The sequence below is a fragment of the Cebus imitator genome, unplaced genomic scaffold (assembly GCF_001604975.1).
Source record: "Cebus imitator isolate Cc_AM_T3 unplaced genomic scaffold, Cebus_imitator-1.0 Scaffold376, whole genome shotgun sequence".
Lineage (NCBI taxonomy): Eukaryota > Metazoa > Chordata > Mammalia > Primates > Cebidae > Cebus > Cebus imitator.
Genome location: NW_016107691.1, coordinates 2,168,519 through 2,180,814, shown reverse-complemented (window position 1 = coordinate 2,180,814; position 12,296 = coordinate 2,168,519). Strand labels below are relative to the sequence as shown.

At 41.8% G+C, this 12,296-nt stretch overlaps 1 protein-coding gene and 1 long non-coding RNA gene across 3 annotated transcripts in view; one reads left to right on the top strand and one right to left on the bottom strand.

Annotated features, from left to right (window-relative positions):
• OCRL (OCRL inositol polyphosphate-5-phosphatase) overlaps window positions 1-10,843 on the top strand; it is a 55,716-nt gene extending 44,873 nt beyond the window's left edge. Inside the window, exons 19-24 of one of the 2 annotated variants that reach the window (XM_017507532.2) lie at window positions 2,651-2,674; window positions 5,294-5,410; window positions 6,456-6,540; window positions 7,155-7,282; window positions 8,112-8,223; window positions 8,423-10,843. In XM_017507532.2, the coding sequence (XP_017363021.2) occupies window positions 2,651-2,674; window positions 5,294-5,410; window positions 6,456-6,540; window positions 7,155-7,282; window positions 8,112-8,223; window positions 8,423-8,547 (591 nt within the window). In that variant the 3' untranslated portion in view covers window positions 8,548-10,843. The remainder of the gene's footprint in view (window positions 1-2,650; window positions 2,675-5,293; window positions 5,411-6,455; window positions 6,541-7,154; window positions 7,283-8,111; window positions 8,224-8,422) is intronic. The other variant, XM_037731032.1, reaches the window with a different exon arrangement.
• Window positions 9,366-12,007, bottom strand: LOC119468092. Its single transcript, XR_005196711.1, has 2 exons — window positions 11,452-12,007; window positions 9,366-10,956 (listed from the first exon to the last, which is right to left on the bottom strand). It is a non-coding gene; the product is annotated as an uncharacterized LOC119468092 (long non-coding RNA).
• Between the last annotated feature and the right edge of the window lie 289 nt (window positions 12,008-12,296).

The window sequence follows — 12,296 nt, the reverse complement described above, 5'->3', positions numbered from 1 at the left end:
ACTCCCTCTCTCTCTCTCTCTCTCTCTCTCTCTCTCGCTCTCTTTCCCCTTTCAATTTTTCCTATTCAGAGCTGTCAGATCTTTCTGCACTACTGCTTTGGGGCCTATCCTTCCTTGCTTAAAGGTAGTCAGTGGCTCCCCCATGCTTGCTGAATACAGTCCAAATTTCTTAATCTGTTATGCAAGGTCCCCCCAAGTCTGGCTTCAACATACCTTTTCAGATTTATTTCCCACTGTTTTTCTCGGCATTCTCCATGCCTCCCACAAAGAGATGACTAACTTCTTCCTAATCATAATTTGTGATTTACCGTCTCTGTGTCTTTTGTTTATTTCTGCCTGGTCCACTTGTAATATTCTCTCCCCATCTCTAAAATTCTGTGAATCTTTTAAAGGGCTAGTAGTGATTTATTGAGAACTTGTATTCATAAATTATAACAATAGCAGTCTATAAACTCTGGAACTCCTCAGCCCAACTCAGTTGCAAACCAGAGTCAGGGATAAACCAGGTCTTTCTCCTTTATGTATCCATTTCTCATGCCTTCCCCTGCAAAGGCATTTGAGCATAATGCCTTGTACGAGAGAATGGCTGCTGTGCAAAGAAAACGTTTTTGAGAGCCTAGTTTGATAGGTTAGTATACACAATCTCTGCCTAGTTTTATTCATATCATGTAGCACATATTCATGGGAGGAAAAATATAAAGTGTGTCAGGTGGACTGTCTATTTGATAACAAGTCCTAAATTTTACAAGAGGTTCTAGTCCAAAATTGCATCAAATTGGACGTTTCGCACTCAGAATTAAATGGTATTATAATCACAATACTATAAATACCTTATAAAGCACTTATTCTAATTACTTTATTTCATGTGATATTTAAGAGTCTAGGTAAACCCACCACGGCATGTTTAATTTGTAAAGTATCTACCGATACTGAAACACCTAATCACCATGGATAACATTAGTTTGGGGAAATGCATTCAGTATTACCACTTGGAATCCCAAGGAGCAGATACTTTTCTTCTTCCCCCTTCCTACTCCCAGCCCCCCTGCATCTCAGACAGTAAGATTGGTATTTCTCCTTTTACCTATCAGAACTGAGACATGTAATTTAGACTTGAGTGCTAAGTGATCCATGGTCAGATTGGAAACAATCCAGGTTGGGAGTCACTGGGGGGTTATGCGGAACTTTGAGGGCCTCAGACCTTCTGCTGGCCTACAACCCCATTACTCCTTGTTTTATGCTGCTTCAAGGTAAATATTATCCCTGTTTTAGAGATGAAAAAGCTGAGGCTCTATTAAGTTTGGTAACTTGTGTGAGGGCTACACAAAATTGCTAAGAGGTATAACAAAGACTTGTACCCAAGCCCATCTAACACCAGTGCCTATACACTTTCCATTAGCCATGCTATCTTTTAAGTGGGGTTTCTCCCCACTTAACTGTCCTTAGCCTGTTATGGAGAATATATTCTCACAGTTTTCCCCTACCTCTCTGTCCAGGAAGCATTCACATTGCCCTTTTTGAATTGTCTAAGGGAACATAGTGATAATGACTGTCAGTTTGGGCAGACCTGGGATCCAATCCTGATTTAGTCACTTACTACCTAATAGTAAGTTTGGCCTTGGGCAAATAATTTAAGCTTTCAGATCTTCTGTTTCTTCATCTGTAAGATGGGAATAATACCTGTTTTGCACATGTGTACGGATTAAATGACTGTATATAAGTACTTTGCACAGTTCCTGGTACATGACAGACGCTCCATAAGCAGTGGTGGTAGTTATCATTGCTGCTGTTATTATTTGATTGTAATAACAGCATAAAAGACAGGAAGATTAAGAAGATAGGCTGGACGTGGTGGATCACACCTGTAATTCCACCACTTTGGGAGGCCCAAGTGGGTAGATCACGAGGTCACAAGTTTAAGACCAGCCTGGTCACAATGGTGAACCCTCGTCTCTACTAAAAGTACAAAAATTAGTCTGGTGTGATGGTGCGTTCCTGTAATCCCAGCTACTTGGGAGGCTGGGGCAGAGAATTGCTTGAACCTGGGAGGCGGAGGTTGCAGTGAACCAAGATCGGGCCATTGCACTCCAGCCTGGGAGACAGAGTGAGACTCTGTCTCAAAAAAAAAAAAAAAAAAGATTCATTTATAGTTCAGAAGAACCTTCAAATCTGGGCACTCTGGGGGCCTTTGAGGAGGGGAGTGGGTACGGGGATATAGAAAGGAATCTGGGGTGAGAAGAGTGAAAATGGAAAGTAGAGTGGTGACCACATTCTTCCATTGAGGTATATACCTCAATGCATCTGCCTCCAAGCAGCAGACAAATAACAAGAGACAAATAGAAGAGACATCAGGGGCATTTGGTTGGGTCAGTTGGCAGCTGCCAAAGGGCACAGAAGTCTAGAACTGCACATGTTTCTTGAGTGATATTCTCAATAAACTGCATAAAAAATTTAAAATGTAGAGAATTTTGCATATGAAGAATGTATTTCATTTTCAACAGTCATAATTTATTTGAAGAATTCAAAGCTGTTTAAAGCATGTATATCTGGTAAGACAGTGAGTTCTAATACTGATCTGTTTCTAATTCTGTAAATTAATTCTAATCATATTCTGTCTGTCAATGGCTTTCTTTTCCTGCTCCGCTCTCAGGAAGAAGACAGCTTCCTAGAAAAGGTAATGCAATCCATTGGTGGTTATGAGAGTTTCCCTGTGCTTAACACTTAACTGTGTCCCTGGAATTTGTCCCTAGGCGTTCCCTTATCAGAGGCCTCTAACTCGGTGAGACTTCTCTAAAGTCCTGCCAGCTGTATTTAAACGTGTTTGAAGTACAGGAAAGGTATTTACTGTATGAGTCAAGTCAGTGAGACTTGGTACATAAAAGCAGTAGGACTCAAGATTCCAGATTTGTATTTTTGAATTGAGAACTACAGAGCCATCTTGATGTATCTGAACATGAATTGGAGGAGGGTACCAGTTAGTTGTTCTCCATTTCCAGTGACAATAAAACCAGAAGAAGTAGCTTTCTATTGCATTAAGAATGATTTGAAATGAATGATTATAGCAGTTAATTTCAGAAAAATACACAGATATGATCAAGAAATCGAGCATAGAATAGAATCGTAGACCTGATCAAGATCATAAAAGATCATCTGGTTCAGCCCTCTACCTTCAGACAGATATTTTCTCCATTCTAATAGACGAGACAACCAAGGCCCAGAAAGGTTAAAAAACTTGCTGAAGTCATATAACCTCCCCACTTGGTGGAATTTAATGCATTTTGATGATGGGGATGGTATACTGTTCATGCTTTAGTTATTAACAGTAAATGAGGTGACAAGGTCTGTGCTTATCAGGCGCTGAATGTGTCTTCTTGAAAGAAGACAAAGTACCTTGGTTTTCCTTTGAAAATTAGAGTTCAAGATAATTTGTGAACTTTTTCAAGTATTGTTTCTTGTGCATGATCTTTCTCTAGACTTCGGAGACACAACTGTGGCATTCCACATTATCATACAGGTATTTGAAAATGAATAGTAGATGCTGTATATAATCTACTGACATTTTATTAACCTTTTTAAACCACCAAGGTTTGAGACAGCTGTGCTTCCTAGCTCTTCCCTGTTAAGAGCAGTCCATGTTCTGTCTTTTTATCTTAGACAGTGCTTTGTGTTGCCTTAATGCCTTAGTATGGGAAAAGCTCCAGTTGAATGTCAGACTTTTTAAAAAGTACATGAATCAGCGCAGCATAATTTCTATATGGCAAGTTTGGGAGGTATCTGCTAAAGAGTCAGTACATGTGCTGCATTTGGTCCAGAGAGTTAGCAGAGTGCATGATGGACAGTGTTTTGGCTCAAATATCATGTGGATGCTTGGATTTGATATTTGCAACTGGAAAGAAATAAATGGATGAGCCACTGATAGACATTTTAGCAACTATTAGGAACATGAATATCAAGTGATAGAATCCCAGGGAAAGAAAGGAAGCAAACTGAATGTGAAAAAAAAAAAAAAGATTTTAAATGGTAACCAACTGTCACACTCCCTTCTCTTTCTTATTCCCTTAGAAAGACACAGCAGCTTTTAAAGGTCATCAGTGCTTGTTAAAGAATACAATGTTAAGAAGAGACCTCAGCTCGGCTGTAGTGCAATGTGGTCTCTGGGAAAGTAGTGACATGCTCCTTTTTTTTTCCTTTGAAGCTACGTGACTGGGGGTTGTGGATGGAATTTACAAGTTGCACAATGTTGAGCAAGAATTTCTTAGTTAAACATACAGAATATATATGACCTCTAGCCAGAGGCAGGGGAAGGAGGAGAATGCAAAAACATCGGTCAGAGTTCTCTCCACTGGGATTTTTCTGAAGGCTGCCTTCAGATGCCTTTACTATTTCAAACATTTTTTCATGTAATTTATATTTGACTACATGAACATAAGATAACTGAGTTTATTTCCTAGCCATTTCCAATTCACATATAGTGATTGGTTTAATTTGTGTCACTTCTTTTATGTCACTTCTGGGTTTTTCTCTTACATTCTTTCAGAAGAATGTAACAGATAGTAGAAAGATAGATGAAAGGGGTAAAAGCCCCTAGAATCTTTGCTAAGCTATTCCTAGAAACCGCAACTTCTGGACTCAGACCTTAGACTTTTCATGGTATTTCTGCCTCTTGGTTAGCTGTATTCAGTTTACTATTTTTGGACCTTAAGGCTTATGAGTTTTAGTGCCTTAAGATTAGAAGTTCCATCAAGCCTGAAGTATTCACATATGTGGGTCTAATGTTGGGAAGAGTTGTCTTTAATTCCTGAGAACCAAAGAAGCTCATTTAAATCAGCATTGAAAACAACAGTATCTGTGGTAAGACCTGAAGGAAGAGTAAGTTAGAAATCAACAAAAATCTAAGTGTAGACCCATATCTCTCCAAGTACTATATGGACAGTTGTAATGGTCCCCAAGTCACCAGTGCTGTATGGACTCCACTATGACTGTATCACTGGAGCACTGGTTCTCAGTATTACCTTCAAAAGGATTTAAACACAAGGCATCCACGTAATAAACATCATAAACTCAAATGAAATGCAGAACAATTAAGTGAAGCATTTAGAAAAGGAGATCCTTTAACTGTGGGACTCACTATCAAGTGCCTTCTGACCACGGGTGTCCCCAGTGAAAAGAAATGGAAAATCTTAAGAGATGAAGATCACATTGTACCTGCATGACCAGAATTTGAAAGGCTTTAAGTTATACCAAAGTCTTTATTCTGAGACCCCTTTGATTCTTATCCCTTTTCATCTATTAGGAGAAATCCCTTCTGCAAAAGGTTCCTTTGGATGAAGGTGCCAACGAGAGACCCCTTCAGGTCCCCAAGGAGATCTGGCTTCTAGTAGATCACCTATTCAAATACGCCTGTCACCAGGTAAGTGAGAGTAGACCTTCCCTACAACTTCAGAAGGTGTGTAAATACTATAGGAAATTATAACACCTCACATCAGCATAGTGCTTTTAACTTTCCCAAGCTACCTGCACACAGTGGCACTGTCAAATCAACTGGGTGGGTGGAAGTGTCCCTAATCACAGATGTCACAGCTGAAGCATGCAAAGCTAAGTTACTAACTAAGACCAAGGCCTAAGTTTAGTTATGGCAGAGCCAAGGCCAAATTAAGAGCACCTGTCTCCTGACTACTCTTTTTCCTTTGCAGCTGCACACCTGAGTCTATAATGCCTACTTTGGCTGTCACGTAGGCATTAGAGATCTTAATATCCAAAGCAGGTTTTAAACTCATTTTCTTAACTTCATCCTAATTTTTCTTTTAAATCCTATCTAAAATGCCACCCCAACTCATTTGCCACCAAAAGAGACAATTCTTGGGACTAAATTGAAAGGTAATGTTCTCTTACCTACTGAAGAGTAATGTAACTTGAAAGCAAGGTTTAGTATGAGCATGCGATTTCCTTCTTTCCCAGCATTCAGTAGTACTAGCATTTGAATGTGGTTATTCTGTTTGGACTCTGCCTTCTACTTCTTGTCAAGAGGCTCCAAGTAGGCCAGGCATGGTGGCTCATGCCTGTAATCCCAGCACTTTGGGAGGCCGAGATGGGCGCATTGCTTGAGCTGAGGAGTTCAAGACTAGCCTGGGCAACATGGTGAAACCCTGCCTCTATAAAAAAATTTAAAAAGAGGCTAGAATACCTGGTTTCCTGATCTAGCCATCTAGTCCCCTGCCTGATAAGGTATAGGCTACAACTTTTGAAATGATCATTTTCTTATTTGAAATAATGTTTTACACGGATTAGAGAGATGATATAGGAAAAATGTGCTATTTTCACACCTCCATTTGTAATTACTAACACACATACCACCCTTCCCTTTTGCTTCCTGCTGCTCTTCTGATCCTTGGGTATAATCATAATCTCAGGAGTGATTACCATGCCTGTTCCCTTCATTCTGACTTCTTTGGTAGGAGGACCTGTTCCAGACCCCTGGAATGCAGGAAGAGCTCCAGCAGATCATTGATTGTCTAGATACCAGCATTCCTGAGACAATCCGTATCCTTTGCAACCAAAGCTGAAGAAGCTGGATGAGTACTTGGTCAAACTCTTCTTCACACCTTCATTTGATTTTTGTGGTTCTATATTTATTTTCTTTGTAATGTCTTTTATTATAAGATAACCACTGACTATCCAGTTTCTCGTTTCCTTTCAGGAACTTTTGACCTCTTTCCATATCCAGCTCCTACTAAAAGGAAGCAAGGGGTAGATAACAGTGATTTTTAAAAAGCATGGGGCATAGAAGCCACAGCACTGGTACTGTTCTTCTTGAGGTGATGTTACTCCTGCCACCACCCATACTGTTGACAGGGCAGGGAGAGGCATGGGAAACATGGGTAGCTGGTTTATAGGACTGGTCCAGTGTGAACTGTCATTCTGCAGGCTATATTCCTCTGACTCTGAAGCTGGGCCAAAGCTGCCAAGAGTCTTTGACCAATTCTATAACAACTCAGCGGCAGGGCACTTGAACCAATGAAATATCAAACCCCCATTAGGATCCAGTGTGCCCTAAATAAGAGGAAGTCCCTGCAGGAGCTTGAGGAAAGGAGTCAGTTGGGTCTCTGTATGGCCTTTCTCCTGGAGCCCCTTTCCCTTGACTGAAGTTGATTCAGCTGGCAGCAACCACTCTGTGGCTGAAGCACTGCTCATTTTCTTGGAAGCCCTACCAGAGCCAGTCATCTGTTACGAGCTGTATCAGCGATGTCTTGACTCTGCTCATGATCCCCGGATCTGCCGACAGGTGGGTTCTACTGATCTGAGGATATGTTTGACACAGGTTCCCCCATAAAGAAGTTGTCAGTTTTACAGAGCCAGATAGGCAGCCAGCTGTCTGGTAGGATGGGTCTGGATTTGTTATTAATGGCAGGACACCAACATTGAGAGTTGCCACTTTTATATTATAGGTTATTTCCCATGATATTTGCCGTCTTTTTTCCATTGGCCTATTTCTGTTCACAGAAAAACATAGTGGGGTGGATCCCTCTACTCTGGGGTAAATTGGTGAAGCTAATTGTACATGGAATTCTGGCTGACATTACCAGGAAGGATGGGTGACACTTGGGAGCCTTTCTTCTTTTTCTTTTCTTGGTGTGTGTTTTTAATCCTGGAATGATTTTGATGCGCAATAGCTGAGAGTACCTGTGAACTGGACTAGTGAGTATTGGGAGGAGTCCCCATCCATGCCAAGTGACATTATCAAGAAAACCATTCAAAAAAAAAAAGGAAAAGAAAACCAATCAACTTGGTAGGTGCCATGGCTATACATGCCTGTGGAAATGGGAAAAGAGCAGATGAACACCGACCTGCTTGTGAAGCAGGGTGTGTGTGTAAATGTGTGATGACCACATGGCCTGGTCATTGAGTGGACGGGGATCAAATAGTACAGCCGTTCTTACTTTGAAGTTATAATTTGGAAGGTGTCGTGTTGGCCATGAGGAGACAACAGAAGTTAGACAGATGAAATGGGTCCTGCAAGGGTTGGATTATAGACTATTACGGCAGCTGTAAGTTCTTCTTACTCCCGTCTTCTACCTGTTTTTCTCACTGCCTACCCCTGTTTTTAAAAACAGGTGATCTCCCAGCTTCCGAGATGCCATAGAAATGTTTTCCGTTACCTGATGGCATTCCTTCGAGAACTCTTAAAATTCTCTGAATACAATAGCGTCAATCCCAACATGATCGGTAAGAGTGTTTCATGCTGCATGGGGTGTTCGTTGAGAATACTCTGTGTGCATTGTATACAGTGTACACCTTACTGCATGTGCAGGCACATGGCAGTCACCTCCCAACTACAGTCCTTGTCCCCAGGCCCTCCAGCCCTGAGGTTTTGCTTAGGTTATTTCTGACAAAAATTTCCACTTGTCTTTCTCTCACCTTCTAGCTACTCTCTTCTCTAGTCTTCTCCTGAGGCCTCCACCCAACCTTATGGCAAGACAGGCTCCAAGTGACCGCAAGCGTGCTATTCAGTTCCTTCTGGGCTTTCTGCTTGGGAGCGAAGAAGACTAAGGCTTTTACTGTTCTCTGAGATTCTAGAAGCAGACGATATCGGGCTCCAAGTATTTCAGAATGATTTAAAAAGTCATGCCACAGGAAGGGTCTATTGCAGAATTTCAAGTTCTGTTTATAGTAAAAAGGAAGAGCATTTCCTAACCCCTCCTTTACCATATCCTACATAGTAAAATACTTTTAGACTTATATTGCCAAGCCAAAGTTACTGTATTTTGGTGTTTTTGTGTTTTCTCTTTATAAGGCAAAAAGATCTGTATTTACACTCCTTTACTAGGGATGTGTTTGTTGCCCTCCTACCCAGTTGTCATGATTGTCCTTAGTACTCTAGGCCTAGATTCTGAGATGTTCCCATTCTAGGCCTACAAGCACTACTTGCTGTAGCTGAGACTTGTCCAGAGTCCTTTGGATAATGCACTTTTGACCCACCCCTTCCCGGATCACTCCCTTGCACTCCACTCCTCTCGTTCTGTCACTTTGAACGAAGTCTGAGTGAGGCTAGTGACTCCTTGGGTGTCCTCAACAGTGAACTCACTGTCTGCGTACAGATGTTCCATGCGTGTGTGCATTTCTACTACAATGGCGTCTTTATGTCTCTGTAATATTGGCCTTTTCTTGGCTCTGCACTGGGTGGAACCATATTCTCTTATCTCAGATCACACTTAGAAGCATAACTTTAGGGACTATTAGAGATGGCATCCCATCAATGTGAGAGAATCACAATCAGAATGGAAGCACTTTGAGTATCTGAAGAGTGAGAGCATTCATGTTTGATAGGTCCTGCTTCCCACTATCCTTTTCCTGTTATTATTCAAATTTTACACAAGGACTAATCCTGGGTGTCTGTGAGACCCATCTCCTGCCTAGACATCTATCTCCAGAGCAACACTGGCCCCATAGTAGAGGGAGTCTTGCATCTCAGGCAGGCCCATCTAGAGCTATTGCTCCTTCCCACAGCAAAGGTATTGCGGATGACCCTTAGAATTCATTCTCTGGTCTTCTGAAGTAGTAAGGGCAGATGTCACCTCCTCTCTTAGCAGGACTGACTCTGGGCTCTATAACCAGCTCCTGCATGTAAAGGGTTTAGAGACTCATCTTGGCTCCTAGTCACCATATCCAGTGTTCTGTAAAGAGACTGGCCAACAGGACCAACCAGGCACGTTATCTCTCCCATCCAAGATGATTCTCTGAGCTTGTCATTTATTCAAGCTCTGTGGTACAGCCTTTTAAAAAAAGTTAATCTATTTTGTTTGACAAGCCACCAGCCACTGACTGCAAAACTGCCTGATGCAGTTGGCTTCCTCCTGGTTTTCTTTTGTTACAACCACCCTTGCCTGTTAACATTAAATGCAAGGAGCATAAGCTACAGGCTCTCTGTGCGATCCTGGGCATTGACTCCATGACGTTTCTAGCATATCCAAGACATCACCAGTGAATTATTTCCCCCACCTCTTCAAAGTTGAGTTTTGTAGCAAAAAAAAAAAAAAGTACGGATTCTGCAATATGGCTAAACCCTCTCCTGATTGAGAGTTAAAGCAATAGGAGTCAAGGAACTGTTGCCAAAGGGCTGGAGATACGATAGGTCAGGGGCTGGGTGTTGAACTTAGTTAATGGATGACTGAGAGCAGAACAGATTAGTCATCTCCGCAAGGCCAGAAAGTGATCACAAAAAGAGGCAGATGATAGACACTGGGGTCAGGTCATACCACAGGGAAATACCTTTCCTGGGCTTGTTTTCTAGCATATTGCTGACCTGGGATCTTTGGGTGATCAAGGGTGTGGTTAGTGGAGGCTTTGCTGCACGTGTGCAGTATCCAATCTGTTTCTCCATAAGGTCAAAACACTAAGTTGATGTACTGCCTCAGCTTTTTTTCAGCTCATCCTGGAACATACACAGGGTTGAGAGTTTTTGACAATCTCTAGGTAGAGGAGACAAGACATAGACCCAGACAGAAGAGATCTGCATCCCTGCCACACCTATTCCAGCACCCAACCTGTAATCCCCAAGTCCTCTAAGGTATTAATTTGTAGCTGCTCTGAAGTAAGGATTTCAGATTCACCTGGTAGAGAAAAACTCTGCACCTGCTGTCTAGGGAAGAAACGGTTCAAATCCATGTGGTGACATTGCATTAGTTTCCCTTTCACTGTTTTCTTATTCTGTAATTGTTGTTATATTTCCCAAAAACGTCTTGATCACTAAGCAAAGCTGCTAGTGGGATTCTATATTTCATGTCATCTTTTTTATTATAATTTATTGCAAATTTTTTTTCTGAATAAATATATGTTGTGTGAAAAAGCAAAGCGTGATTTTGGTGAGGAAGCACTCAGGAGGGAGGGCTTATGTGTCACTGGGTTCCATTCAACTTGACTGCAGTCCCCATCAGCTGTGCCTGCACTGTCATCACCTGTCTTACAGGGAAACACCATTTAGAAGGATTCTTGGTATATTCACCCTCAGAGATAAGAAGAAATTATGCATTTTCAGAGGCTACTAAAGGCGTCCTATACTTTCAGAGGCCAGCCAAGTACCCTTATTTTAACCCTAAGGATTCAGGCAACAAAACAACTCAATTAGAGGAAAGGATGTTGATTCTTAATGCATGTAAATGTCACACTAGGTGAGATCTGTGATCCCTCCAGCCCCAGAAACCTGACAAACCCTAACATACCCATTCGGGGAGAACACAGTTACCCTTGCTCACATAGTCTCAGTAGTTTAGACGTGCTCCCCCAAAGAGCCTGTTTTCACATAATCCCATCTTGCAGCTTTTGAAAACCAGTTTTGAACTTTTATGACCTCTTGGGGTAATCAAGTCCATAAACTTAGTACTTTTTTTGTTCTAATCTGAACTGTCTAACACTTTGGGAGGAAACTCCTGATTTGAGCATGGTGCCAGTGCTTACCTGCCAATCTCCATTATGAATTCGTGGATTCTGATTCCATTCCCTTTGAGACTGAGGAGGCCTCAGCTGGAGGTTTCTTCTCTACTAAGGCCCTCTTCCAGTCCTCTCCAACTGTGAGCTTGACCCTGATGAATGTGCTGACTCAGTGTTGTCATAAACAACTTTCGGAGCCCCACCCAAAGCCTTGGCAGGAGAGGGTGTTTCTTTCTGAGAGTGATTTTCCCCCCAGCAGATGAAGACTGACACCAGAAGTTTTTATATAGCAGCAGGCAATATGAATCGCAGGCATGGTGGTCAGTCTTTCCAGAGGTTAGAGAGGAAAGGGCATCCCCAGCTGCTGGGCTTCTGTCATAGGACAACCAGTAGGGCCTTTCTGATTGCAGGACAAGTTGAAGAACTGGCTCTTGGTGTAGCCTCATGATGTTAAAGCCACACACTGCAACAGTGGCATCACTAAATGTTAGGGAGAGAACCTTAGTGGTGATCTAATCTGATCCCATTTGGCTAGAGAAAGTCTCAGAGGGGGCAATGACTAACCTAAGGTTACTTAGGTTAGTGACACCACATGGCATAGTGGCATTTTTTTTTTTTCAAACAGTTCTTTTCTGTTTGTCCATTAATTCTTTTGGTAGCATTTTACCAATTTCCATGGCTGTAAATATCTGTAATACCCCTGATTCCAAATGTTAATGTCTCCACCTCATACCTCTCTTCCGAGTTTCTGCCCAGTATATCCCCCAGTATATCCAGTTAGTTATCTGGCATCTCCCTTCAGATGTCTCAAAGGCATGTCAGGCTTCACACATCCAAAGTGAAATTCTTTTACTTCTGGTTCTTTTACTACC